The following is a 22,583-nucleotide window of genomic DNA, read 5'->3' as shown; positions in this document are numbered from 1 at the left end:
GCTGGAAGGAAAAGAGGAAGCAACTTTCCTCTAGGAATGGATTTTAGGGGGACCGCTCCACACTGCCGGCACCCCAGCATAGCTGGGTGAAGCTCTGTACTGCACCTTTGTCCCCAGGATTTATTGACCTTCCGGTGCCACGGCTGAGTACGGTGGTCCCACAGGATATCCCAGACTGTTGTCCAGTCCCTTCCCTCATGCCTGCGGGGACTGTGCCCGCACCACCTCAATCAGTGGTCCGGGTGGTCACGGTGAACACCGCCACCACCAGCTGCCCCGGGCTTGTTGTGTGCCCCGACTGCCACCCCCCACCACCAGCTGCCCCTCGCTGCTGGGTGCCAGCAGGGCTCTCTCCGGGCAGGTCCCATTGCCCTGGGGTTTTCCACAGCCAGACCGGGGCTGCCCCTGCGTGCCCTCCGTGACTCATGGTGCAGCTATGCTGGGTGGTGCTGTTACCAGCGGGCATGGCCACACACAGCTTGGTACCGTACAGTGGAGCCCTATGTGGCTCAACATGGCTTTGGCTGGCATGGCATGGCCCAGCATGGATTGGCACAGCTTGGCCTGGTGTGGCTTAGCCCAGCATATCTGACACGGCCTGTCCTGGCATGAGCAGCTCAGCTCAGTCCAGCCTCGTTCCAGGACAGAGGCTCTGTATTGCCATTCTTTTGGTGCCAAGGCTGAACAGGGTGAACTTAATGGGTGTCACCAGCCCTGGAGCTCCCTCTCCTTCCCTGGTGCCTGGTGTTTGCAGCTGGGGAGGCTGTGCCCATACAGACTCACTGCAGCAGCTGGCATCGAGCCTGTGGGAGCCCAGGCCTCACAGGGCACCTGCTTTCTACCTCACCCCACCTTGCCCCAGGGGGTAACTCCTTCCTAAGCAGGGAGTAGGTTGCACGTGGGGCCAGGAGCCATGTCCCTTGCCTGAGGGAAGGGCAACCCAAATGTTTAAACCAGATGTAGCATGGTCCTGCTGCTGCGGGCACAAGGGACCAGTCCAGTCCTGGCCAGCACCCACCAGAGCTGCCCTGAACTATACAGGGGACTGTGTTACAGGCAGCTTGTTCTGCTTGCTCCCATCCTAGTGCAGAGGCAGCCTTAGGGTGCCCTGTTCTGGGTTGTTGCAAGGGCTGCTCCATCTTTTTTCCTAGGCAGGCTTGCCACAGGCTGGAAGCATAAGAGGGTCCCTGCATAAGGGGGACATTATTTAGCTCTGCAGGGAACTGCAGGCAGCACTGTGCTTTCAAAGAGCAAGAAGCCTGTAGGGCCAGGGCTTGCTCCTGCTTTGGGTTTGTGCCCATCCTTGTGACGCCGTTGTCCTGTTCAGCTCCTGCCTTATTACCCTTCTGTGGCCTCCAAAGCTGCTTTCACAGATCCCTCTCCTGGGACAGGAGATAGCTCCTCAATAATCCTGTCACAAAGGCTGTCCCATCTCCTTCCCCCATGCTTGGAAGCTGTTTCCCTGAAACGCCTGCAAAATCTCTCTGCAATTTCCTTGTTTCCTTCCATCAAGCTTTCCTTTGTAGTGATGGCTGCAGGGATTTGGCAGCAGGCATAGTTCTTCTTTTTTGTTTTCTGGCATTGCCTCTTCTCTTGTCCTTTGGCTGTGGGCAGGAGGGTCTTTTGTCCCCTGCTGGTGTTGCACTGCTGGCACACGAAGCCTGATCACAGTGAGGCAGGGGTGGAGCTGGGGTCACTTGTCCATCTCTCAGCAGCCCACGCCAGGCCTCTCCTCTCCATTGTGCCATCCTCCAAGCAACGGCCACTGTGCACAACATAAGCACGCAGCAGACTCCTGGGAAGCACGCCAGATCCAGCCTGCCCAGAGAGCAGCAGGGAGCATCCTGGGGGCTGGCTGCTTGCTGTCTGTCCCAGCACTCATGGCACAGCGGACAAAGGAGCAGCATCATGTTTTGGGAAGTGCTGCTCTGTGCTCCAGGGGTTTAGCACCCCTCACACGTTCCCAAAGGCTGTAGCTGTCCACCCAAACCAGGTAGCCAGGTTTGGAACGGATATTGCAGGGGTGGCTGTGTAACTTGCTACTGGAACAGTAGGGGTGGGCTGACATGTGGCATAAGGCTATCAGTGAAACTCCACTACCACATCATTTCCAAACTATCTTCTTCCACTGCTGCCTCAGTAGACACAGCTCCCCATCTACCTGCTTTTAGCAGCAAAGTCCTTGATACTTCTGCAAGTCAGAGGGAAAGCCATTCATGCTGTGAGTCTGTGAGCCATGACTGAGTTGCTGGCAGGAGGGCAGGGCTTGTGCTCACACTACTCCCCACCCCGCCTTTTGCACCACGCATGCTCCTGCAGCCCTGCAGCAGCTGGGGTCCTTTCCTCCCAGGTCCCAGCCCCCAACCCACTCCACAAAGAAAAGACTGCAAACAGTAGCTCGTTTTTTTCCTTTTTTCTTTTGTACACAAATATATACAGGGTATTATACACATCTCTACACAGACAGTGCCACTCAGAACACACAGCTCTCTGTGGGTAGGGCCCCGACAGCCACAGAGGCAGCCCTGGAGCATGGCCATACCTACAGAGACCATGGCATCCCAGCCCACCTGCTGGACCAGGAGCAAGGGCAGTAGGTGGGTGTGAGAAGAAGGGAAGCAGGATCAACATCCCCCCTGCCCCAGCCTGCGAGTGGACCGGGAACTCTCAGCTCACATGCTCATTTCATTCCTGGCCGCTACCTGGAAGGGACAGGCGACTCTCACCATGCCCCTTCACACCCATATGTGCTCCAGCCCCAGCAGAGCCCTGGAAGCTGGTATGACCCGCCCTCCCTATGCACTGAAGACCCACACCTCTTCTGTTCCATCCACCCTTTTCTCCAGACCTGGGATTCCTATAGAGGTCTTGCACAGGAATGGCAGCTATGTCCTCCCTGGAGCAGCCCCCCACCTGCTCTCTGTGGGTCTGGTTCCCTTCCTCTAGTGGAAGGCACAGGGGAGAAAAGCCGTAAGATGTGACCACCGATCCTGGCAGCTGAGGTGGGCAGGGCTGACAATTCGCTTGTTCTGGTCGATTAAAGTGCTTGGAGCTCCTGGGCCAGCACGGGTGATTGAAAAGGTAAATGACCATCCCCTTTCACCTGGCCCCTCAGGGTACAGCCCCAGGGAGCTGGTACAGCACCCAGAGACGACAGGCAAAGGGAGGGTGATAGTGTCCGCAATGAGCACCAAACAGGATGGTGGCAGGGTTTGAGGGAAATAAATATAGCTAAATAGCAGAGGGCTTTATTATTTTCCTTTACATTTTACACAAGGGGAGGGGGGAAGCAATTGAGGGCAACTGATACTGACCAGAAACAACCTCACAAAATGTCTTTAAACAGGGTCAGTCCTTTCATGTGCCAGGGGCTCCAGTCACCTCTCCCACCCATCCTGTTCCCTGCCTGCCTCTGGGACACAGCTATCAACAGGAAGGGGGCAAGAGCAAGAGGTAGGAGAGGAACAACCCCCCTCTCAGGCTGGGTGGTGGCAGGGGAGCCTACACCAGTCAGGGCAGGTGAACAAAGTCAGCATAGTCCCATGAGGCTTTCATGCACCTGAAGATGGTGGTCTTGGTTGGAGACAGCTCCTAGAGGCTGCTCTCCCAGGGCTCCCTCCCTCTCTCACCACCTCAGCTGGGTGAAGACCCTGCAGCAGCTCAGGGAAGGAAGCCCATGGGGCCTCATTGCAACAAGGCAGTGCTGATCTAGCAGGGTGTTGAGGGCCTGTAGCCTGAGACCCTTTCTCCCCTCTCCCTAGCACCCAGGAGACCCCCACACAGCCTCCCCACCCCCAAGCCTGAACCTGCTGTGCAGACACAGGGCAGCAAAAGGGGGGCTGCAGTACCACATGGGGGTCAGGTTGATTTGTTTGAAAGGGGAGTAAAATGTGCAAAGAAAAATGCCACTTTAAATGATGCTGCAAACCCCTGCCTGTGCCCCTGGGGGAGGAGGGAACAGGACCTGGGGGAGAGGCTGCCTGCGCCTCCTCCTGCTCACAAGAAATGCCCTCAGCACCCCTCATTCTGCGAGGGCCTATCTAGCTCAGGTCAACCCAGTGCCCCCTCGCTGGTGTGATGCCACCCTTGACCACAAAGTCAGGGTCACTGTCACCATCCCAGTGGTGACAGTGGGAAAACCTGTCACCACCCCTGGGCCTGGACCAGCTCCTGGGATGCCACACCAACTGGATGCTGGAAGCAGTTGAGAAAGGGCACACACAGGCACAGGGCGAAGGTGCAACAAAAGCCAACCCCACCCTGGGTGGGGCTTCCAATAAACTGACTAAAGTTTTTCATTTACCACCTTCCTGTAAATCTAATAAATTATTAGTGTTTCTCACCAGAAAGACAAGGGATACAGTTGCCCGCTCAGAAGACCCCAAATGTTCCCCTTATGCCCCTTCCCACAAAGCACCCAGATTTCCTCCTCCCTGCAGGCCCAGGGCAGCACCACGGGGGTTATGGTCCCCCTCCTCCCCAGCCTCTGGGAGTCTGGGGTCCAGGGATGCGTTGAAGAAGGTAGCTAGTAAAGAGCATGCCTGCCGAGCAGCTGGGCTGGCGCAGGGGTGGAGGGGCAGGGAGATGGAGAGCTTGCAGCAGGGCCCCTGCCCTCACTGAAGGCAGCAGCCCTGGGGGCGGGAAGGTGAGGGCAGTAGCCAGCACCCTCAGGTGCCTCTTCCCAGGTCTCCGTGCGCACAGCCTGCCCTGCTCCTGGGCCTCCTTCCCCTCCCGCCCTTTGAGGTCCCTACTGGTGGATCTCATTCTCTATCAGGCTGTCCTCACATGACTGGAAATCTGTGTCATTCATGCCATCTGCGTTGATGAGCTCCTCATCCTGCGATCCCTGCTCCTCCGACTCTGTTACTTCGCCCTCCGGCGAGGAGTCCTGCAGCACTTGGGCGATGTACTTCTGTCAGGGGCAGGCAAGGGGCAGGGAGAGAGCAGAAACACACGTGAGCCCAGGGAACTTCTCCAGGAAGCGGAGCACAACACACTAAGCACCATGCATGAGGCTGAGCATGGGGATATGCTGGGAGGGCAAGGAAGTGTCCAGACTCCATGGAATATACCAGGAGTGTGGCTTGGCCCTGAAACACTGGATGTGTTTCAATCCCCAGCAGCCTGGGACAGGGCATCTGGGCTAGGAAAGAATGAGACTTCTCAGGCTCTTTAGAGTCCATGTGAATTGGAAGACTGTACTTCCTTTTTTGCTAGCAGATGTGTCTTAAAGCTCTGCCTGCCTCTTATAAGGATTCTCCTTTTGACAAAATGTTGCTGCTCTTAGCTGTCTGAAGCCTAGGAGGGAGCCTGGATTACATGTGCACACCCCAGCCCAGCTCACCTGAGGAGGCAGAAGGCTCTGCTTTACCCCACCTCTGCAGCCCTGCATAGATCCCAACTACAAAAACCTTGTGGAAGGAAGCAGTTGGAATGAGCCAGTTGAGCCAAGGTGAAGTTTCAAAAACCGACTCGGGGGTCTCAGAATGTTGGACATGGGAGAGAAGAGTCACCAGAGCAGTTCCATGGCCTTCAAGGCAATGCCCACGGAGATGCCTTTGTGTTGGCACTTGGACAAGCCTGGTGGGTGACAGGCTGGAGTGACTCTGCTGGCGTGCAAGCGTGCAAAGATGCAGAATGAGAAGGGAGACTGACCCGGCTGGATTCACTGTCCCAGCCGAAAGGGAGACGGAAAGTAAATGCACAGCATCTGAGGAGCAGCGGGAAAGAGGTGCGTGTGTGGGGGTTACACTTCACCGAGAGCAGGTGAGGGGCACAGTGCCCAACAGTTGCCTCCCACCCTCACTGGGAGGATCCAGGTGCTGACTCAGAAAAATGAAAAGTGAGGAGTGAGATACTCAGACAGGGAGTTACCTCCCCCTTTCCAAACTCAGGCAAGGAGTGTGCCAGGGCACAGAGATGGGGATAATGACTCACAGCTGATTTGGGAGCCGGCAGATTGGTGGCAGGTCTCCCATTCTGCCTGTTGTCCATGGCATCCACTTCTGTGTGGTCAATCTGGAGAGAAAAGGAGAAAATGAGATTGCCAGGGCAACATATCTACAGTCCCATCTCAGCAATATACAGGCAGCAGAGACAGCCTCAGGACTATCCTTCTGTGAAGTCAGGGTTGACAGGCTCTTCTGAAGAGCAGGCTGGGACCCCTCAGAGCCCCCACTGCTTTGTGGTTGAGCTGTGCTACCAAGGAGAAGGGTCCTGCACCCAGCCATTCTGTCTCACCTTGTAGTTGTGAGCGCTGAGGTATTTGAAGTGCCCAAAGCAGACATGACACAGGCAAATCACAATGGTGATCACGAGGACCACAAAGGTGAACATGGAAGTAGGGGCCAGGAACCCTGGGGCAAAGGAAAACCAAAGTGTCAGTGTCAAAAGGACTGTGACCATGCTCTGTGGCTGGAGGCTGCCAGGATCAGAGCCTGGCCAAGGAAGTGGCTCAGTAGGAGGCTAAGGGCTGGCATCCCAGCCCAGTGCTTACCTGTGCGTACTGTGGAGAAGAAGAGAAGCCAAAAGAGGCAGAGGATGGGGGCTGCCACCACCTGATTCACAGCCCCTGAATGGATCTTCTTGTCCAGCTTGGCAGGCAGGTAAGCATAATACAGGTTGTATCGGTCCACGAGGTGCTTTAGCAGCATGTACATGAGCCCTGGGAGAAGGAGAAGAAAGCCAGACGAGTGGAGCATCAGCCTCTTTGCTAGACTGAGAGAGAATATCTCTCCCACAACAGTCTTCCTGCCTCCCCTCCATCTCTGGCACAGGGAGGCAGAGGGGTATTGCTTACCAAAAGGGACGATGATGGGGCAGGTGATGCTGTAGGTCATGACTACTGTGAAGACACACATCATCCAGGCGTAAGCAGCCCCAAACTGGAACTCGTAGGCCTGGTGCTGCAGGAGGGAATGGAGACCCATCAGCAGGAGGACCCTGAGAGCTGAGTGGGTATACGCAACACACCCAGCTCTGTGCACAGCACCAGGCGAGCCCCATCAGGGTCCCACTGCAGCGCTCCCCTCCCTGGGTGCAGGCCACAACCCATCCCTCAGCCCCGCTACATACTCGTTTGACGTTCCTCCGCTCGGCCGCCGAGCGGGCCAGGCAGAGGCGTATCATGTACATGAGCAAACCAGGGATGCGCAGCAGGTCCATGGCATTCCCAATGAAGGCAGAGGCGATAACGTAGTTGACAAAGAAAGCCCCATTGTCTGGCAGGAACACACACCTGGGGAGATGCAGCAAGAGCAGGCTGCAAGGGGTGCTCCCTCCTTGCAGGGCAGCAGCTGGGAGTCCCCATAATCTCTGGATGCCAACAAGAACCACCTCCCATTGTAAACAAAGCCTTTCTGCTCAACTCCACTTACTCAAATCGTACAGCAGCTTCAGCAAGGAATTTTTTGTCAAACAACCAGCGGAAAAATACATCCAAGCTGTGGGGGAAGAAGGCAAGAAGAAAAGATGAACCATCAGAAGCAGCAACAGACAGAAATTCACATATGTAGAAGCTGCTCTAGAAGAATCCAAAGCTCTGACCATAGACTGTGTTGTTCCCTGTTGAGTGTGTCACCAGTAATTATGTAAACTAGACACTGGAGAAAACTAAAACTGAACAAAACAAAGCAACACTCAAAAAGGGATGTAAAGCTTCCCATTCATGTGTGTTCTTATCCCTTTACTCTGATCATCTTAATATTTTTCCTCTCTCCTCTGTTAGGGCACAACATCCATGTAAGGAATAGATGACTGACTCTACAAAAGAAATTGGTTAGATACAAGGTAACCTCCAATAAGAGATTTATAAAATCCCTTAGAAGAAACAAATCCCATTTTCCTCAATTTTGTTTTTTTTATATAAAACTACCCAGTCCTCTGGCACAGGTGGAATATGGAGCTCAACAGACAACAGCAGGGGGATCAACTCCTCAGAAGGAAGTGTGGTCTGTTTTGTGGTCAAAATGCAAGCCTTCTGAGAGCATTCACCTGACCAAGATGCAAATTTACATGCAACAAGGCTTTATTTATCTGTGTTGCAAACATGTAGTCACCCAGTGGGATGAAGGACTATTCTTCTGCTACTATCAGATGGTTTGTCTTAGTCTCAGGATTTACCTGACATCACCACTGAGGGGTTGTATCTCAAATACGGAATTCAGGTGGGATCTTAAAGTTAAGAGTTCCCAGTTAAAAGTTCCCTGTCCCTCACCCACTTCCCAGTTTTTTCTTTCTCACACTGTTCCCCTGCTTGGCCCCTGTTCAGTGCTAGAGCCCACACCAATGGCTGACAGGTGATGCCATCAGTGTTTCCTACAGGGCAATTTATGAACTCTGCAGGAAGATTTGAGGCATATACCCAAACATAGGAGCACTTCTGTACCAAACTATCCCACCCAGCCAAGCAGCATTCAAGTTCTGGCTTAAAGGGGGAATTCACTAGTTTTGTGCAAAATTTGGACTGCACACTGAGGACAGAAGTGGAGAATGCCTCCTTCACCAGACGTCCAGCAGACTTTTCACATGTACTCATCTGCCATGCCAAATTTTGCTGCATTATTTGTAACATCGTGGCACATGTCAATGCATCTGCAGATTGAGTCAGTAAAGTCCTAGAGACTCAGACATGTATGGTCTGATCCGCTCTCCCTCAACTAAGATTAAATACCAGTCTCCTAACGGGATGACAGCCAGGGTACCAGTGAAGTGAGGAAAGGATGTCAAAAAAAGAGAACAATCAATCAGGCGTGCACCTCAACCCTCCCTGTGCTCCACATCTTTGTACTTGCCTTCCCTTCCCACAACCCCTACCTGCTCAGGCCCAGAGATGGCAGCAGCAAGACCATGAAGATGAGGAAGGTGTAACACTTGTGCATGGTTGTTCTATTCTCTCCAGACCTGAGGACAGAGAGGCTGTTAACCTTTCACCCCACCAGCCACATAAGCTGTCATCCCAATGGCTTTCCATCAGTAAGCACTTCCCAATGTCTAATCTAAATCCTACCCTGTCCATTCCTAGTACATGAATACATCCCCTTTCCCTCCAGCATATTTGAAATCCATTATCGGGTCTCCATTCCTTTCCCCTTGTCTCATGGGCTCTGCAATCATCTTCCCTGACCTGTAATCCTGAGAGCTGGTGACACCCTCCCCACCAGTCCCTGCAACATAGACAGAAAACAAAGGTTGCATCGTGTGTCCTGTGGGGAACGTGCCTCACAAGCAGCAGGCTTCTAGTGCTCTGCACTTCAAGTGCCTGCCCTGTGGCCAGAAGCCAGAGCAGCTAAAATTATTTTCCCTTGGAATTGCTACATCTTACACATGGTACAGGCATACTACCCCTGGCTGCTCTCACCTGAGACAAGACTTCCCTCGCTACTAGCATTTCTAATAGTGACCAGCCCCAACTCCTCCCAGCTCTCTTCTTCTTGTAGACCTGTCAAGTTCTGCTCAGACAACCATGCTGCACAACAGTAGCTAAAGACTGGCAGAATAACTGTCCACAGCAGTCCCCAGGTGCCCAAGAGGTGCAACATAACACCGTGCTTGGAGCAGAAGATAGAAGCTCAAGCAGAAAGATCCAGCCCACAGCTTTATTTAGTCAGAAGTATCTAGCAGCCAATGAGCTCACTAAGAAGGTAAGAACAGGTGCTGGCTGTCCTTACCTGGTCCAGTGTGCTTCAAAGAAGGCAGAGTAGTATACAATGGTGGGCAGAAGAGCAGAGAAGCACCACAGCAGCAGGGTGGGGAAGAACTGGGTGATGATTGGGTTCTGCAACAAGGCAGAGAAGAAATCTCATGTTACATGGTGAACCAGCTCTTGTGCCAGGCAAAGGTACAGCTGCCTCTGCTGCTGCCAAGGTCCCAGCACTGTGACTGCCACTGCACCCTGTCCAGGCTCAGCATCTCCCCCATGGTCAGGTTGACAGGACCCAGGGAACAATGACAATCTCTCCTCCTATCCCCAGCTTTGCAGGGAAAGTTGTGCCTTGGGGCAGTTCCTGTGTTAACCACCCTGCACCTCTCTCCAAAGTCCTTACATTGAGGTACTCCACGGGCTTGGTTACATTGAACTTGTCCATAGTGGTGATGATGATAGCAGGAGTGGTGAGAAAGAAGAGAAGGATGAAGAGGACCACATTAATCACAAAGCAGCGGATCCACCATATAAAGCCCCGGATGGAGAGATGTTCCCTGGGAGGGAGAAAGAAGACATCAGGATGGCTGCATAGGGCAGAATACCAGGTGTGGAGCTTTGCATGCACACCACAGCCCAGCCTGGTGAACAGCACTTAGGGTGCCAGCCTAAGGCTTTCTCCCTCCCAGTCAGATCAGACCTCTAGCTCAGCCAGACTGGGCTTCAGCAAGAACAATTCACTCAGCTCCTGGTGGAGCAGATGGAGAGGGAGAAAGGGAGGGTGTGCCCCCTTCCCACTGCAGGGACACTGAACTCTACAGAGCTGCTCACCAGTAGATGTTCTGTGGGTCAGGAGCATAACTGACAGTCCAGTTGGAGACATGGAGGGACTCGCTGCAGGAGGAGGCTCTGGGCTCCCCACGGCATGCACAGCCCTGGCACTTACAAGCATTGAAATCTTTGAGGATTCTGGACAAGAGAAAGAAGGACACGCTGACACAAAAGGCTGGCAGGCACAAGCTGAGAGGATGCCCTAGCACTGCTCTTCTTCTGATTTAAGGCAAAGCCTGGGACAAGCCAGCTTCTCAGGGAGGGCGGGACCATCTGGACTCACATGGCTGTGATGGTCTCATTGTGGAAGGTGACAAAGGCCATTCCCAGAGGCTTTTCATTAACCTTCTCCTTCTCCCGCTTGTAGTCATCTTTGAGCTTCTCCTCCAGCTTGGTATAATACTCAATGGCTTCCACCTGAGCAGGAGGACAGAGGTCAGAGGAGAGATCATCTGGGGACCCAAGCCACAGGACACCCAACTTCTGCCCAGCAGCTCCAGCACTCCCCTACCTCCTCACAGCCCTTGATGACACAGCAGCACAGGTGGCCACAGGGCTTGGGGTTGATCATGGATGGGGTGTTGTCCTTGCTCTGCAGGTTGGTGAAGTAGATTCGCCCACGCTCAGCTTTCTTCCTGAAACATGAGAGCGGAAGAGAAGGAAGAAAGGAAAGAAAGAGGGTGACTCATAAAAGCTTTGTGGCACCAGACTTGAGGGGCATCAGGAACATCAGCCCACTCTGCCTTTTCTCCAAAAATAGAGGTTACCTCTCTGCATCGAGGAACATCAGCCGGGCAACATCATAGCAAGGACGGGCCTCCAGGACAGTGCAATTGGCATAGGCCTCCCTGTGGATGAGAAGCATCAGTTCATCACAAACTGGCACCATAAGTACCCCTCAAGCAAATTCCAAGTGTTCAAGACTTCTCTCTGGCCCTGAGAAGAGTGTCCTGGATTGAGTATAGTGATGCATACCAAGAGTTTGCAGGGGAGCCTGCAGGCTCTGTTCCTTACAGCAGATGTAAAACACAGAGCAAATGCTACATCCTTTATGCTTTGGAACAAGGAGCCTTTCTGGACTTCTGCCCTGTAGCAGCTAGGAACCTCTCTGACCCCACACTCCCCGCTCTGCCTTCACAGAATTGTGGTCAGAAAGAGGCAGAAGGGTTCCCAAAGGGCACAAAGCATTTCTTTTCTACCATGGTGCTTCTAAACATGGTCCTGACAGTGAGGTTCTGACAGAAGAGGAATTTAATTTTCTTGTTAAACACTAAGGAATGTGATCAGGGCAGCAGCACAACATCCCACAACATCCCCATGTCACTGCTTGAGCACCTCCTGCCTGTATCTCATCTGTGAACTTACTTAATTGCAACTCAAGACATGCCCTGTTCATTACTTACCACACTGACCCCCTATGGCTCTGCAAGAGATGGCTGAACCTTTCCCAAGGCACAAAACAAAGGATACTTCAAATTCAGATAAGAAGCAGAAAAGTAACAGTGAGCAACCCAAAATAAAGGTATTCACTGATTTTGCCTAGCTTTCTGCTCTCAATGAATTATTGCTATTCCAGATAACACTAGTACTACCCTAATAAAAACATCCCTGGTACAGAGCAGTGTTTAGGGACACAGTGAGACTTACTCAAAATGCTTCTTGATCTTCTCTGGCTCAGCATATTTTGAGATCCCATTGATGAATAGAGTTCGCTTAACCTGAAAAGAAGAGAGAAGGGAGAGGACAGGTAGCTGCGGATGGTGTAAAAGACCAGATTGCAGCAAGACCCCCTCCCAAGACTTGTGTCAGTGATGAAAAAGGGTGGCCCCATCAATTCTAGCTACTAGGGCTCCCCTTCTCCTGTGCTTCCACTGGTTGTAGTCATCCTGCACTCAGATGCACTGCAGATTGACAGGCTAGGGACTTACACTGCAGGTACCTGAACAGAAACACAGCTACCCTTCAGAAATGAAGAAGGTAAAAGCAGATGGAATAATCCATAAGGAAGAATGGGGTCCTTCCACATGTTTACCCAGTGCAGGCCTCTCCTGTTTCCCCACAGGCAGTCATGGCTGCTGCTCTGGAGGTGATCTGCCTTTGGCCAGGCAGAATAAAAACAGCCAAAACATGACAGCACTAAAATTGCTGTGGAAATTGAGGTGCTCCGCATTGTTTCCAAGGCTACCTGGCTTGACCATAGGGCATGGGAAAATGTTTCTGGGAGAATGGCCAGATCCTGCTCACCAAGTCATCCTCTTTGTAGCGCATCTTGGAAGTGTGCCGGCGCATGCTGTACACTGTCAGCAGCAGGTACAGGAAAGCAAAGGTGGTGTGCAGCCACAGCAGGTTATTCCTGTCACAAGGGAGACCACAAAGGTCAATGCAAGGTTGCCACTACAAGTCTGTGTATGGCTGATTGGACCCTGAAGGCACTGGGGGCATGAGTGTGTTCAGCATAACACACAGATGCCCTACAACCAAATTCCAGGAGCTCAGCCTGGAAATTGGAGCAGGGACAGTAGCCTCACAGCAAGGGCAGAAATACAACCTTAAAGGATATTAGGCTCCGCAGCAAGTGAACATTTACAAAACACCCCTTGAGGGCCTCAATTACCCATCCCACCCCTGCCCGAACATACCCAGACTTCAGGTTAGCGATAGTTGTCCTCCCAAAACTGTAGGCATTGTTTTCTAGAGAGAAAGAGGCAGACACAAACATGTTCAGTTATACTGAGTGGGACAGAGCACCACTAGAGTGAGATACAGCAAGAGTATCACCTGCAGAATAACTAAAAACCTAAGTTACACAGGATGATGCTGTGGATGCACTACAGTCAAAGTGAGACAGCAGTTAGGGTTTGTCTGTGTTAGTCCTGTCCTGCCCTCCACTGTTACCCAATGGTCTGGAACATGGAACATGGTGTTGAAAGCAGATGCCCCAGCCCAGCCAAAAGCTCCTTGTTCTCACCTAGCAGGTCCCCTGAGAAGTTGACAGGTAACACGATGCCCACGGAAAGCACACCCACAACCACCAGCAGCCCAATGATGTGCCTCTGGAAGGACAAGTAGTGCACTGCATCAACCCCGCACTTGTCCCGGATCTCATCATCCCTGCCAAGGAGAGAAGAGCTGTCAGGCAATTTTCTACATTTCCTCAAGTGCTGGGGAAAAGTACAGGATCCCAGCTGCCCTCCTGATCTGAGCACACATAGCACCCCTTTTTCTGCCCTACAGAGCTGTAGCCAGACTCTGGATTTGGGAGCCCAGCACTCAGCCTTGAAGCAGCCTGGGCAGAAACCTGCCTGTGCAATGATTACCCAGCCCTGCTCCCCATGGCCCTGCTCTCTGTTCCCGGAGAGGCAACTGGACACCTTATACCCTCGGGGTGAGACTTGCCTTCCCTGCTAAGATACAAGTGCTGATGCTATCCCACAGCATTCTGAATAGAAGTGCTTGGGAAACTACTCCTGTGCTTCATCATCTGAGGATGTCTCCCTGCATCCTCCTCATAGCCATCCCTGAGACAGCAGAGCCTCTAGCAAGAGTGCCAGGGAGATGAGTATCTTTGCAGAGCAGGGGACAGTTTCTGAGATGGGACTGAGGTGAGGTAGCCATGGGCCTGGGTCCACTCTTCTGTCACAGACTCTGTGACCTTATTTTGTCTTTAGGACTCCTCACATAGTCCCGTCTTTGCTTGTCCTCTCCAGAGGACAAATTTCACTTGTGCTCTTCAGAGAGGGGCTGCAGCAAGGGCAGTGACTTCATGAAGCTATACTGCACTGATTGTCCTGACAACCCTGCACTGTCCCTCCTTCCCCATGTGGGTCCCCCATATAGGTCCTGGGGCACTCACTTTATCCTGAAGATGGCTGTCAGCCAGGAGCAGAAACCCTGCAAAAAGAAAACAGGACAGTTTCACTACACTCTGTGCTCCTTTAGCCCAGCTCCCTCCTTCAAAGGTTCCAGGTATCAGCTGGTGTCCTTGCACCTCCAAATGCTTGACTCAGCGGGGGCAGACTACAAGCACCCAGATGTGCAGAGCCACAGAAGGGCCAAGGTGAGAGAGGTAACAGTGCTAATCCATGAAGCACAACACAAGTTGGACTCTGCTGTGTGGCTGTCCCCTGCCAACTGGCAGCCCGACCTTCAAGGCAACCCACAGGCTCCTGGCTAATATGGAAGCTCTCCAAAGTCACGGCACACCCAGAAAATTCAGCATACAGATACTTCAGCCATCATGCTGGACAAGGGAAACTGTAAGGACCGGGAAGGTAGGCTGGGCCAAGGCAGTGCTCCTCAAAGGACACCTGGGGGAGCTTCACCCCCCCATCCATCACACCCATTATCCTCCCCTTCAGCAAGGAAAAAGCCAGCAGAGGAAGACCCCAGCATGAGGAAGAGCTGGCAAGTAAGTATTGTTTGTAATGCTGAGATTATAGGCTGGACAGATGTCTGTTAAGCCACAGCGATCTAAAACCTATTTATTTAAGCACCTGTCTAAGAACTACCTAATTCCTTGAGCTCTATACAACACTCACACACTACAAGACGTGGGACTTAAGGCCCAGGAACAGGCAAAGGTGTTTCTTCTGAAGTGCCCTTGGTTGAGCCAAGCTGTGGGTTCCTGGCCCCCCAAAAGCAAAGTGTTTGACTCTTGAGGCTACTCACGTTGTCCCTCTGGTCGAAGTCCACAGAGCTGGAGACGGAGGTGAGGCGCTCGTAGCGGTCATGGTTGTCAGAATGCAGGGCGGAGGCTACGCTAAAATGACAAGTGGGACGTGAGGGAGAAAGTTAGAAGATGCAAAGAGGCAGCCTGGCCAGGAACCAAGAGCACCCAGGAGACTAGAGGTTAATTCAGGTCAGTTTGCACCCGGCAAGATGGAGAGAGGTAAGATCAGAGGTAGCAGTAAAGAGAGAACCCTCCTCAGATGGCATGCTGAGCCAGGCAAAGCCCACGGGCTTAGCCCACGGATGCTACTTGTTAGGCACCTTCTGAAAGGCACCCAGTACTACGTGGCAGTCCCTGCAAGGAGAGGCTGGCAGAGGCTGCCACAGAGGAGAGGTGAGGTCTATTTAGCACAGGGTTTAGACAGCAGAAAGGAACTGAGAATTGGAAGCTGCCACAGCCCTTCTGGCTCTGGCATAGCTGGAAAGGCACTAGGAGCCGCTCCTGTCCTGGAGGACCTCGCCCATCTTCAGGAGGAGGAAGGAAGGAATCTGGTGGGCTGCATCCTGCTACACCAGTCCTCCTCATCCTTAGTGCTTCAGTGCAGGAGGAAAAATTCAGCTGCCCGGAGCCAGGCTCAATGCAACCTGCTTCCCAGCCTCAGCTGAGCTTCCAGCCTGAAAATCCTTTGAGCAGGAGCAGAACAAACAGCTAGAACAGAATGTCTCCATGCTAAAGTACAGGAAAGCAAAAGGGGTGAGTATCACAAAACCGCTTTACTCCAGGCAGAGGCAGGGACCTAGATGAAGAACCTGCAGCAGAAGCATCAAAGGCTGACAACAGCCCCACTACAAAAAGAGGCAGAGGGCAGTTGGAAAAGGAGGCAAGAAAATGGCCCAGAGATCTAAATTAAATAGCACTTGCAAGGTGACAACAGCAGACTGGGATCTCAGAGGTGCAAGAAGAGAGATGACTGATCTGATGGCTAGAAACAAAAGGGAAAAAAACAAATGAAAATATGGTCTCCCTTTAGTCAGCATAGGCTCAAGAAGGGTAAGATAGCAGCAGTTTCTCTGTGTTCTTGCCTGAGAGACAAGTGCTAGAGAGGAGGTGAATGATACTGTGGGAAAGAGAACAAGCAGAGATCCTCATGAACATTCAGAAGGAAAGTGGATGAGACACGTGGCCTCTCTCAGAGCAGAGTAGCACCTGCTGAGTCCCTGTTCCCAGCTGGAAGTAATAGAGAGAGGGGAAAGGAGATTAGCTGAAGGTCAGGGGACTACAGCAGTGCAGGTTAGACAGTGGTGTGCAGCCTTGCCGCTGTGCAGCCCCACAGTCTGCTCTGCTGGAGGGACAGTGACCGCTTCAGCCCAGCTCCCAAACCTTCAGCTCTTTATAATTACAGAGGCCTTGCAGCTGGGCATAGGGAGTGAGGGTGAATTTCTGCTGAAGAGAAATTTCTGTCCTGAGAAAAGCCCAGTATGATGACACCATGAGCTTTTGGATAATCAGGATACCTCAGCTCCATGCAGGGGGATGCAGTGACAATAACCAAGATGACCTGAAGTGTTTAGAAGACAGAGGATGCAAAACCTTGCCAAAGATGGAAAGCTGAATAGGGAGCTCCAACAGCAGGTGCACCTGGATGGAGACTTTTTAAAGCAAAGCACTGACAGTGCAAGTGGGTGAAAGCAAGATTTCCCCAAATTAAGATTAAGGTGGGACCCTACATGATGCAGGTTTGGTGCAGGCCCTGCCAGGGAAGGAGAAATACAGGATCTGAGGCACAGCTAGCCTCAGGCTGAAGGAACCAGGCTCCAAGACGGCAGGCCAGGCATGCTGTGGAAAGGGCTTGCTGGTGTGTGAAGCTGGAGGTGGTTGCACAGATGGCAAGCCCACAGGGCTCTGTGATCACTTCCCTTACATGCAGAGGTGCAAGTGGGCTGCTATGACCTCCCAGTGCAGACTGAGTTGCCAGTTGAGACTGTTGCTGGCTATTGCAAGTCTGATAAGTCGCAGGACAAGGGCACTTGTTGGTTCTCAGGGAAAGGGAACACATCAGAGGAGGATGCCCTCTCCCACAAAGAACAGTGTTGTACATTCAGGGGCTGGGAGCACCAAGTGACACATACATGTCCCTAACCCATCACCTGTCACTGCACCCCCCAGCAGAGAATAGCCGGGATGGGAACGTGCCATTAGCCTTGAAGGAGCACAGAAAGAATGAGACTTCCTCACTGAGTTCTGCAGGTTTTTGGAAGCTTCTGGCTGCTAACACTGTCCCAGCTCATACAGTAGCTTTAGGGGCGGTATGTATGGTGTGTATCGGATGGCTCCAGCAAGCTCAAATGAAAAACAGGAGGAGGAAGAAGTGGCCCCCTGGAGAGAGACAAGCATTTGTGAGGATAAATGAAGTGGCCCCCTAAAAAGTCCTCAGAGCATGACAGCTCTACTACCTCTGTCTTACTCCCCCTGCAAGATGTTAGCAGTGAAAAGCTGCCAGACACACCTGAAGCAGGGCCAACCACTAGTGAAGCAGTCAAGCAGGAGCAAGATGTCCCCTCTGTGCCATGCACCACAGTGACCACTAATTCTGTTTTAACAACTCCAACTGCTCTGCTCCCAAGGACAAGGATCAGCTACAAAAATCAGGCAGATTCTTGTACCCCCTTTGAGGCAGTAGCAGGCCCCTGCTTTGCAAGTGGGAAAAGGAGGCTGCAGCTTGCTGCCCTGGCCTCAGACACAAATCAGTGTGGCTGGAGTGACCATGGCAGGCTGTGCACTGCCAGCTGATCATCCTCTTCACAGCACATACCACCCAACCAGTCAGCAAGTTGCGATGGTCTTTTCTCCGGCACAAAAGCAGAAAGAAAGAGGTAAGAACAGGGAGGACAATCCATGGCAGGGCTTAATGGGCACCACCAGTCCAAGCTGACGAAGGATGCTTTCAACAGCACTGAGGCAAAAGGTTTCTTCCAGACAGGAAGAGAGAAAATCAAGGGGGCTTCCCTGCTGGGTGTGGGTTTAGGTGGCAAGGGACAAGGGCCAAAGGTTGCCTTGATCCCAGCAGCCTCACAGGGTTAAAAGTAAAGACAGTACTCTTGCCAGATCCTCTTTGTGCATCTGCCTGTCTTTTCAGATAGTGAGGGAACAGCTCTTGTAGCAACCTGGCACAAGAAGGACCAGGCAAAGTAGCCTCCCCTGCACTTGGGTGACCTGAGTGTACTGTGGGCTCAGACAAGCAAGTTTTTTTTTTACTTCCATCATAAAGCAGGATAGCTGGACACAAGCAGATAGAGCAGGGAACGTGACACAGCACCCTCTGCCTTGGTCAGGACTGAGAGCTCCCTGGCACTGCTGGTCTCAAGGAGCATTTAAGGGCTGCTAGGGGAAAACCAGGGTGCCTTCAGCTGTGGTCGTGGATGACACAAAGGGGAGAGAAGAGCACAAATCCACCGAGACACAAATTCATGCCCAAACTCCCAGCCATTTAGATTAGTTCAGAAGCAAGATAGCTGTAAGAAAAAAGGAGAGAGAGGTTGTGAGCAAGGAAGAGAGAAGATATGAGACCCTGAAAAAACAACATACTATTCCCGCTCCTCTCTTTCCGTCTCCCAGCGTCGGCGCCTGGGGGCACAGAAACAGAAAGGGAGAGGTTACAACCATGGGAGCAGGTGCTGAGTTCTCCTTTTGCAGGGAACTATGCATCCAACATGGCTCCCCATCATCCTGAGGAAACGAAACCTGCCAATGGTCAGGCTGGAGAGGACCTTCCTTCCAGAGCCCAGCAACACCTCAAGTTACAGCAATCTGGAATACCCACTGGTCCTAGGGGCAGAATGCTTTGCTGCCAGCTGAAGTGGGAAGGTGACCTGGCTCCAGACGATGGACATTGCAGGGAGCTCCTGGGTGACGGGGAGTACGACAGACTGCAGGGACTGCCTGGTTGCCATCTGAGCTCCCCTTCCACATATCTCCTCCCCACCCAGGTAACAAACACACATGCACCCCCCTCCTGAAAATCTCATCCTACCCCACGGATGAGCCAAGCACCATGGGCTCCTCCCTGCGACCGCAGTCCCGTTGATCCACAGCCACTCTGTCCCTCTCCCTGTGCTCACCAGCTCTCCCTCTCCAAACAGCTGGCACCCCTCTGCATTTCAGCCTACAGCCACTGCTGGCACTCCCTTGTACCCAGGGTTCTCAAGCATTGCCTCAGAGAAAATCCAGCCCTCCCTCCCCATCAGAGGACATAGCTGTGCAGTTCCTGTGGCTTCCTGCCAGCACCTGGATCCAGACTGCTTAACCCTGCTGCCCTCTACACATTGAGGCCTCCTATGATTATTCCTTCTCCTTGTTTTCCTTCCACTACCTCTGTAGCTGATTTCCCCAGCCAGACCAGGAAATGATGGGCAGAGGAGCCACAGGGACCCAGCTGCTTATCTAAGCCTATCCAGGACCACTTATTTAGACCAGGAGAATTACTGGTTCGATGCTGGAAAAAAACAACTTTTTCTACTGCTGTGCACGGAATGCTCCCTCTGCTGTGGAGCTGCCATCCCCAATGGGCCTCGGCTTTTGCTGACAGACACTGTAGCCCACAAATACATTGGGCAGGAAGGATCCACTCCCAGACCAATTCATCAGCATTTGGAATGTGAGCTAAGCTCACATCAGCACAGCAGTACCACACCTGGAAAAGCAGCATACTACTGTAAAGTGCTCATAACAAGAACTGCATCAAGCAGAGCCACAAAGACACCTTAGAGGGTTAACAAAGCCTTTACTGTGGCAGCCCTCAACCTTCCTGTGACCTCTTGTTCCTCTCCTCCCTCCATCTGATGTTCCTCTGTAAGGGTCCCTGCACATCTCTGTCACTGAAGGGACCATAACGGATATGGAGCCAGTGGGGACCACTCCATGTGTTAGAAGAACGATGCCGTAACAAAAGAGCCAGTAAGTGGGGATTTCTTCCTATTCCTGGAGCTCAGGGGATGCAACTGGAACATTTGCCTCTCCTCTCCAGCTGCTCAAGCACAAAAATGGGATTTATCCCTTCTGCCTCACAGCGAGGAGGGACACTACTCATATCTTATTCCCCTGCCACTCTCCCTTGCTTACCTGTCAGCATCAGTCACCAAGGCCAGGCGTCCGTAGTCCCAAGCAACTTTACGCAAAATTGAAAAGACAAACAATAGTGCCTGAAAGAGACCAAAAGAGAAGCTGTAAGAAAAGGCATTGTCCAACTCTGTCCTTTTCCTCTGCATACAGAGCCACAGGAACAAGGAGGGTAGGAGGGGACAGAGTCCTCAGTTAAGAGCACAGGAGAGCACAAGTTCCCCAGGACTGTTAAATCAGACTATCTGGATAGGTGTGGGAGGCAGAGGGCCAGGATGCAACACACAATAGCTAAGGTAGCCCCACAGGATCAAAAGGCCCTGAGGTTCCTGTAAGTCAAAATTACGGCTCTATGATTTGTGGTCCCATAGCTTCTAAGCAGAAACATGCAAAAAATTTGGTGGATAAAGCTGCAGGGACTTGGCAACATAAGTGGGAGTTTTGGGATGCAGGACTCGCCCAACATCACCCCACAGCACAACACCCTTCCATGGGGCTCAGTATGGCGTTATTGGAGTTAAGTCAATAGTGGCTAAGCCCACAGTGTCTGTGAGACGTGATCAGGGCCAGAATGCCAGCCAGCAGCAAAGTCAGGGATAGCATTTGGGGCCCTCAACCCTAATCATCTGATCATTGTCCTGGTTTCATGGTTACTTAGGGGAGAAGGTGTCGAAGCAACAATAGGTAGACTTACTAGAAAGCACATAAAGTCAAGGGCTAGGACAGTGGGCACCCCACCAAAGGGCAGTCCCTGCAGCACAGTGCTGCGGATGCGTGCGCTGTAGCAGTAGTCCTTGGTAGTGCTGTTGTTGTTGTTGCATGTGGGAGTTTTGCAGGGGGCCCCTACTGAGCCCAGGGTGGCGATGACGTAGGGAAGCATCTCTACAGCTTCATCGTCTTCCCTGGGGAAAGGAGAGAAAGAGCTAGTTAGACGCGCGCCAGTTCAGTGACAACGTAGCCCTGCTAGAGTTGGGGGCCGCCCTTGCCTGCCAGCTCGGGCTTCTCTGTGCTTCAGGATTTTCCTGGGACCAGGGTCCAGGGACAAGGTCATTTGAGAAGCCTACTGAGTTCAGTTGCACCAGAAAAACCCATATGCTTCAGCAGCTATTGTCCCACCACAGAGTCCCAGAACTCCCTTCCTTGTTTGTTCATTTCCGCACCATTTAGGTGCAGCTGTCACACACACTGCCTTTCTTCCTGAGAACATGGTGTCTCAGCTCCCCCTCCTCAGCAGGGAAAGCACGCAGGTATAGGAAAAAGTGAAAGGGTGAAGTGGATGGGGCATGAAGTTACGTCTGGATGATAGAAACAAACTGCTATAGGACAGTTGCTGCATCATGATCCCACAATTTCCTTTGCCTGGCTGCATAAAGCCATTAGCTTTATTAGGCTGAATCATCACCCTCTCTTCACTGCGAGCCTCAGCCTCCGGCTCCCAGGGCACCCATCAGGGGCTGGTCACACCCCCTGCTTGTTTTTTCTCCTTCCTCTGACTTGGAGACCATTTAGATGCAAGCACACAGGGTAGAAAGGAGGCTCAGACTCTACTATTTAGCTGGTCAAATATTTTATTTATATCAGTGCCTTCCCCAAACTGTTATAAGACCCACAGTAGCATGCAGGTCTGCATCACTGCTTGGACATGGGGTGGTCCTCCTCCTGTGTAGAGCAGCTCCATAAGAAACACAGAGATGATAACGGTAGCAATGGATAAATGAGAACTGAATAACTCAGAGAAGGACACACTGACAGCAGAAACACAACCACTTTTCAGAAAAGGGCTGAGAAAATCCCATCAGTTGCAGAAGGAACAGTGATAACAGGAAGATCTATACAGGCTTTTGATCCCTAAACGATTCCTCTTAATCCAGCATCCACACACCACCCCGAATCCTTCACTACAGCCATGAACCACACAGGAAAGATGGATAGCACAATATCACTTCTGGGCAATGCCTGGGGTTTTTTTCTCCCCAGAAATACCATCCCTCCGGGCTAGACAAAAGAGCCATGGCTTGCCCAAAGGATGAGAAAGCTGCCAGCGCCACTGTCCTTCAAGCTCTGCATTGTTTGGTGACATTAGCAGAGGGGATGCAGGGCTCTTACCTCCAGCTCACGGGTATATTCCTGGCCATCTCCTGCCTAGCTGCAGAGATTTATCAGCATCACAGCACAACGCTAGCTGGATAACGACCACAAAACGATTTGCTGCGGTGACCTAGAGAGCTCTGCTACAAAAGTGATCCCTCCCAGCTCAGCTCCAGTGGGTGCACAGCTACAAACCAGCTGAAGCACCATGACAAAGGGTAGTCTGAGAAGCAAAAGCCC

At 52.3% G+C, this 22,583-nt stretch overlaps 1 protein-coding gene across 4 annotated transcripts in view; it reads right to left on the bottom strand.

The window, feature by feature from the left end:
* Window positions 1–2,398: 2,398 nt before the first annotated feature.
* The window catches only part of TMEM63B (transmembrane protein 63B), a 48,889-nt gene continuing 28,704 nt past the window's right edge, over window positions 2,399–22,583 (bottom strand). For all 4 annotated transcript variants that reach the window (XM_030236447.2, XM_030236448.2, XM_030236445.2 and 1 more), the window contains 23 exons: window positions 20,950–21,157; window positions 20,259–20,338; window positions 18,726–18,764; window positions 15,140–15,230; window positions 14,325–14,362; window positions 13,440–13,582; window positions 13,111–13,162; window positions 12,716–12,824; window positions 12,119–12,189; window positions 11,239–11,319; window positions 10,983–11,106; window positions 10,755–10,888; window positions 10,472–10,609; window positions 10,044–10,197; window positions 9,669–9,775; window positions 8,815–8,901; window positions 7,377–7,442; window positions 7,075–7,237; window positions 6,800–6,905; window positions 6,497–6,664; window positions 6,241–6,356; window positions 5,938–6,018; window positions 2,399–4,912 (listed from right to left, as the gene is read on the bottom strand). In XM_030236447.2, coding sequence (XP_030092307.1) covers window positions 4,748–4,912; window positions 5,938–6,018; window positions 6,241–6,356; window positions 6,497–6,664; window positions 6,800–6,905; window positions 7,075–7,237; window positions 7,377–7,442; window positions 8,815–8,901; window positions 9,669–9,775; window positions 10,044–10,197; window positions 10,472–10,609; window positions 10,755–10,888; window positions 10,983–11,106; window positions 11,239–11,319; window positions 12,119–12,189; window positions 12,716–12,824; window positions 13,111–13,162; window positions 13,440–13,582; window positions 14,325–14,362; window positions 15,140–15,230; window positions 18,726–18,764; window positions 20,259–20,338; window positions 20,950–21,135 — 2,499 coding nt within the window. In that variant the 5' untranslated portion in view covers window positions 21,136–21,157 and the 3' untranslated portion in view covers window positions 2,399–4,747. The remainder of the gene's footprint in view (window positions 4,913–5,937; window positions 6,019–6,240; window positions 6,357–6,496; window positions 6,665–6,799; window positions 6,906–7,074; window positions 7,238–7,376; window positions 7,443–8,814; window positions 8,902–9,668; window positions 9,776–10,043; window positions 10,198–10,471; window positions 10,610–10,754; window positions 10,889–10,982; window positions 11,107–11,238; window positions 11,320–12,118; window positions 12,190–12,715; window positions 12,825–13,110; window positions 13,163–13,439; window positions 13,583–14,324; window positions 14,363–15,139; window positions 15,231–18,725; window positions 18,765–20,258; window positions 20,339–20,949; window positions 21,158–22,583) is intronic.

The sequence above is a fragment of the Serinus canaria genome, chromosome 3 (genome assembly GCF_022539315.1).
Source record: "Serinus canaria isolate serCan28SL12 chromosome 3, serCan2020, whole genome shotgun sequence".
In the NCBI taxonomy this organism is placed as follows: domain Eukaryota; kingdom Metazoa; phylum Chordata; class Aves; order Passeriformes; family Fringillidae; genus Serinus; species Serinus canaria.
This window is presented reverse-complemented; position numbering and strand designations above follow the sequence as displayed.